General features: G+C 40.0%; 1 protein-coding gene across 1 annotated transcript; it reads right to left on the bottom strand.

Annotated features, from left to right (window-relative positions):
* Positions 1-681: 681 nt before the first annotated feature.
* Positions 682-4,554, bottom strand: GJD4 (gap junction protein, delta 4, 40.1kDa). Its single transcript, XM_010182988.1, has 2 exons — positions 4,491-4,554; positions 682-1,835 (listed from the first exon to the last, which is right to left on the bottom strand). The coding sequence occupies exons 1-2, from the start codon at positions 4,552-4,554 to the stop codon at positions 682-684; spliced, it is 1,218 nt and encodes a 405-aa protein (XP_010181290.1).
* Between the last annotated feature and the right edge of the window lie 1,328 nt (positions 4,555-5,882).

The following is a 5,882-nucleotide window of genomic DNA, read 5'->3' as shown; positions in this document are numbered from 1 at the left end:
TCAAGCACAGGACCACTCTCAACAGCTTGTCTGGATGCAGCCACCCTGTTTTGGAGGCTAATGGGGTTGAATAACTCAGACATGATCAGACTGTGCCAGTTGACCTCAGGATCAGAGAAAGGTACTACCATGGATAGGTGTAGTCTTTAATCAGTGAGATCCAAGGGTTTTTTAAATGTTAATACTTAGCTACAAAACATGTATTTTTATTTTATTTACAGTCTACTCTTGTTGCTTTAATATCCTTTCTTAGAGGGGGCTTAGAGAGTTTAGTATGAGGAGATAAATTAACCGTCTGACAGTAGACAATGTACAACTGTGTTTAAAAGTCACATCTTTTCTAAGTTCAATCTTTTGCAATTAAGCTAGGTTAGGGTAAACAAGTGTTCACATGTACTCCTGGAAAATCAGGTCAGTCACATCAGCAACAATCCACAGCTTTTTAAAGTCACACTCAGAAAAACATTAAAACGTTACATTTTGAAAAGAACAGTTCCCTTAGGGTAATATCCTTCAAACTCTTATCTGAGGTTTTTGTTTCCTCTTCAATGGAAGAACACAGCATAGTAGAGTGTCTGCAGCATAACCTCAGCTGAAGGATCCAGCTGAAGCTCCCTAAACCTCCTCAGTGAAGCAATAATGTGTCCTGCCAGTGTCATAGGGTAGTGTTCACGCAGGGCTCTATACCCATTCTGACTTTTTTGACCTCAAGCAACTAGTACTGCTGTAATTTGATTCTGCATCAGGGTTTTTTAGCTCAGCTGAAGGGTAATATCTTAAAAGCTTGCTCTGAACTACAGAGGAAGAAACTCCAAGGTGAGGAGTCAGGGCCGTATCTTTAATGAAGTCTTGCTGAAGCCTGGGTCTCACTTGCCTGCATGTAGTTCCTTGGTGGTCACCTGCACACAAGGGTTCTTCAGTGCTATCTTGCTTAGTAGCAAGATCTGATATGCAGGGCTTATTGCTGTTGCTGTTCAGGTTAGTGCTGGCAGTTTGCTGAGAGACCACTTCAGGATGAAGAACAGCCTCTTCTTCCTCTTCAGAGAGGAGTGAGCAGGAGCCATCACTGCTATTTGATACTGGACAGTCCTTATTTTGAGGTTGAGATGAGCCACTTTGCTGGACAGGGGAGAGATTTAAAATGCACTCGTTGTCTACATCGAGGTTTGTCAGCAGCTTGTTCTTTTGGTTTCTTGCCATCATTCTCCGGAGAGCACAGACGAGATCAGCGAGGCTAAGCAGAAAGGACAGACTGCTGATCCCCCAGATGAAAATCATCATGATGGATTTCTCAGTGGGCCGGGAGATGTAGCAGTCAACTGTGCTTGTGCAAGGCGAATGGTAGCAGGAAAAGCGATCAGGAACAAAAAATCCAAAAAGAAAATACTGCCCAGCTGCAAAGGCAGCCTCAAGTAGTGTCCTAAAAAAAAGATGAACAGTATATGCCCCAGAAAAGTTAAGGACACTTAGATTGTCTGCACCACAATCTAATCTATCAACAGCACTTCTGCAGAGCTCCTTCAGGTTTTTGGGCCTTGATAAACCCTCACTCCCTTTGCATCCATGCACCAAACAGTGCATTCTTACAACATACATAGCTACCTTGTGCAAAACATAAATGCTGAATGCAGCGTAAGGCAGCAGGATAGACACAGTCTGGATGAGCCAGAATCTGAAGTGAGATACAGGAGAGAACAAGTCATAGCAAACATTGGAGCATCCTGGCTGCAGGGTGTTGCAGACAAAGCGTTCCTGCTCATCTTGGTAAAGCGGGTACCCTGCTAACACTACCACTGCCATGCGCAGCAGAACTATGACCATCAGCCAGACCTTTCCTAGGAGAGAAGAAAAGGCAAGAAAAAGAATCAGAGCATTGAGAAGAAAGGGAAAACAGGTGATGCAGTGATGCTCTCTCTATACACAAGACATTTGAAGAAACAGCCTTTGTAATCTGTCTCCTTCCCTAAAAGCTCCTCTTTGGCTTTTTTTTTATGGGACTGAAACTAGTGTGAGCTGACACATTCCATAATGTTAATCTGGACTCAACAGTGTAGGAGTTTGATGTACAATAAGCCATGCCAACTGAAACCTCAGCCTAACAAAAACACTCTGAACATGACTAAATCTGATAAAAGGAGCTCACAGTTAAGTGAATAATCCCATTTCTCTTACAATTCTTCCTTGCTGTTGGTTTCATAACTCTGGATTTTGTCCTATTTCAATAATATAGATCAACTAACACAGTATGAAACTCTTCTAGATACAAAAAAATTGTTCCATGAGATAGTATTTGTTCTTCATCTTGGCCATGAAATTATACGTAAAGTTTACCATCGCCAACAAAATCTCTTTGTTGTGTCTAGACCAATGACCGTATCTTCTGAATAAGACTCTAGTTTCTTTGAGGACCTTTGGATGGGGTATGTTTTTCTTAAAAGTTTTTTGTAAAGTTACACACACTGCTGTATTACTGACAAAGTTATTTATTAAAAAAAAAGAAAAGAAAAAGGAAAAAAAAAAGAAAAAAGAAAAAAATAAATAATTTTCCTGAGCAGGGTAGGAAGGTCTAAAAATATACTGTTACACTGTAAAAAATAAAAATACATTCTGCACAAACTCAACATCTGATGTTAATTTTAGCACTTGAATTTCTCAAGTTTTCTTTCAAATCCTGTCACTAGTTCCCTATATGGTTTTGAAAGAGTGATTTAATTTAATAATCCCCTGCTTTAATTTTGCATATGTTTAAAACATGCCAAGAAAAGATTAAAAAAAACTCACTTAGGAACAACAACAATAAAAAAAACACCAAACAACAGAAAAGAGAGATAAGGTTAATTCTGTGCTTTAAGGAATGGTTAAGAAACCAGTTGTAACCACAGACAGCCAAACAGCAAGACTCAGTGACTAGAGAGACGCACATTACATGGAGTTAACAGTTGAGAAATGCACTGAAAACCCCAGGTCAGAGACTGCACATCTCATATGCACACAAGGTTTTAAAGGCAGTCTGTGAAATAGCATCAATACACATTCTAAAGGCTTTATAAAAAATCCAGATCCCAAAGCATTTTTTCTATAAAATATATGATTATTTGCAGGTACTGTTTTGAATGACATTCTTTTCTATTTCTCCACAAAGCTATTTCCCTGTAGCTGGTGTAAAACTTAAATACGCAAATATTTCTGCAACATTGTATGACACCTATGTACTGAGCATGCAGTTCAGACACTCCATATAAACCATTTGCAGCTGGTAGCCTGATTATGGGGTAGAGCAGTAAAACTGCACTCTGAAGTGGAAAAACTTCAGCTGGAGAAAAGGATAAGGTTATATTAGCTATATGAGAAAGCATCAGAGAAACCTGCTGCTCCTAGCCAAATAATATGCTATCTAATAAGAAATAAATTAAGGCCTTTCAATTTTATCTTTAATCACCTGAATTTTAGTGGGGTTTTGCTGTGTTTTCAGCTTCCTGCATTCCAGCAGGCTCTGCTGTCACTCTTTTCTAGACATAGTACATGTCAGTACAAAACACCAGCTGTATAGAATCATCTTTAGCAAGTAATGTTTCATAATTAGGTAGCATTTTTCCCTGTGAGGACCTCAAAGTGTTTGAAGCACATCAGTTAATTAAGCTCAAAATACTACATACTACTTCGCTATCAATTTTTAATTAGAACACATACGATAGGGAGTGCTGCTTAAGAAAAATCAATGCCTCTTTAGGAAGTAGCTTGGTACAACACACATTTTAGAGATAACCCCTCCACACATCGCCTTCCCTAATGGCTCAATCTTGATTAAACGTTGTAGACCAAACCCTCACCACCCAGTCTACCAGTTCGCTGGAAGCTCTGGGATGCACAGCACGACCTCCAGCAGCGGCCCAGGGGCTTCAAAGGCCCTTGAAAGTTTGTCTCTGACTCGCACTTTGCTCAAAGTAGCCCCTGAAAAAGGAGCAGTTTCTTCTTTAAATAAGAAGGAAAAAAAAGAATCACTCAAGCCACTGTTAGCTGAGCAAAACCAAACTGTTTTGGTGGTTTTTTTAAATGCATGTGAACTTTGTTCATTGATAAAAATAAAGCATGAAAAGCAATCGTAATTAACCACAATGGTAATAAACCACAAACTGCTTCCTGTAAAAGAGAGAGGTGTTATTTTTCCCTCCGTTAAGTTTTGTAATTCATCATTAAAGCTATTGCATACATTCTACTCCTCACTGCATGCAGTATAAACAAAGCATCACTTCTGTGTGCTTTCACCATGATCCCTATAACAGCCTTTAGAGCTGACTGCAAGTTCAAGCACCAAGAAGAGCCAAATTTTAAAACCTTTGCAGTTATTTCATAAAGTTCAGAAAGTATCTATCAGAGAAGGAGTAGGACTCTATTTACCAAGAAAAGAAAGACATTAACCACTTTTATAACATATGTAAATAGCAGCTTCTTATTGTAAGGATCATAAAGAGCTTTTTAAAAGTACTTACCTACAATAGTCACATTGTAGTTGAGTGTGACAACCAAAAATCCCAGTGAGTCCCAGCGCTCCATGTTTGGACAGGCTCACAACACTTCCAGCTCCTGATGTCCTAATGCTTTGGGCATTTCCAAAGGAGATTAGACCTAGATAGGGAAGTAAGAAGAAAAAAGAAAAAAAAAATAATTTTTGTGAATTTTTTGTAAGGGTCAAGGATGGAAATGAAAAACCCAGCCATACCAACATATTGATGAAGGATGATTTTGATGATTTGAACAGGACTTTTAGTTTTGGATGTTGGAACAAATCTTCTTAAAGCTTTAACAGTTTGTCTTGCAAAAGCTCTATCTTCTCCAGTCCTATTGCTCTTACCTCTTGCATGGCTCCTCTTCCCATGCAACTGCAAGCAGGCAAACAACAGGAGTGATCTCGGCCATTGTAGACTATTCTTACCCTCCGGGGCATGCCAGCCTCCTGGCATTGCTGAGATATTTCAGTGATGAACGACAGGGAGAGGGGAGAGAGGGAAGAAAGACATAGACCAGGGAAAACCAGAGACCTCTCTGTCTCCCCAGAAGAATTGCAGATAGATAATAGAAGGAAAGGGGATACAGAAGGACGAGCATCACTGTGTTTGAAAGGCACTTCCAGTGTAGCTCACTGGAAGCTATCCCATTGCAATTTCCCAAAGCAATTTTATTTCTGAAACACAGCCTCCCTGACAGGACATCATGGCCTTGTCAATCACAGCCACACCAAATTTTCTCCTGTGTGCTGAGCCAGCCAGAGGGCTAAGCCTTCCTGCAGGCATGATGAAAAACAGGGGAAGCATGAGAAGAGACAACATAGAGTAAAATCAGATATAACATAAAATGAAATTAAAAAAAAAATAAGCTGCTTTTCAAGATGCCACAAGTCATATACTCTTAATTTACCTCAGTTCTTTCTGCCTAAACTGCTTGGTACTCTGCACATCACTCAAATACAGCAACCTGGAAACCTTTCAAGCCTGTGCAGCAATGGGTGGAGGAGTTGTCTCTCCACACACAGGACGCCCCACAGGGGTGTTTAACTGCTTGGGACAATTGCACAGTGTGCCCTTGATACTGTATGACTGTGTTGAGCCCCACAAAAAAAGCACAGATGGAAATAAGACTCTCATCTTTCCTTTCCTCACCCCCACTGTACCTGATTCCCTTGGGGAAAATAATCTGCTACCATTTTCCACCTACTGCTGAACTACTTATGGGATATTATGTGTTATTCTGTCCTTTCTAGTCTGTGCTGTAGTAGGGACAAACATAATATGGACACTTATTTACAGGAAATCTTACCAATCACTAGAAAAACCAGCAGAAAAAAAGAGTCTGCAAGTGATACAGCTCTCTCCAGCTCTCTGCTC

This window comes from Mesitornis unicolor, unplaced genomic scaffold (genome assembly GCF_000695765.1).
Source record: "Mesitornis unicolor isolate BGI_N332 unplaced genomic scaffold, ASM69576v1 scaffold33884, whole genome shotgun sequence".
NCBI classification, from domain to species: domain Eukaryota; kingdom Metazoa; phylum Chordata; class Aves; order Mesitornithiformes; family Mesitornithidae; genus Mesitornis; species Mesitornis unicolor.
Note: the sequence above shows the minus strand (reverse complement) of the source record. Positions and strands in the feature narration are given on the sequence as shown.

Coding starts and splice junctions, on each gene's coding strand:
- GJD4 (XM_010182988.1), bottom strand. CDS start 4,554: ATGGAGCGCTGGGACTCACTGGGATTTTTGGTTGTCACACTCAACTAC. Junction 1,836..4,490: donor CTACAATGTGACTATTGTAG/GTAAGTACTTTT, acceptor CTTCTCTCCTAG/GAAAGGTCTGGCTGATGGTC.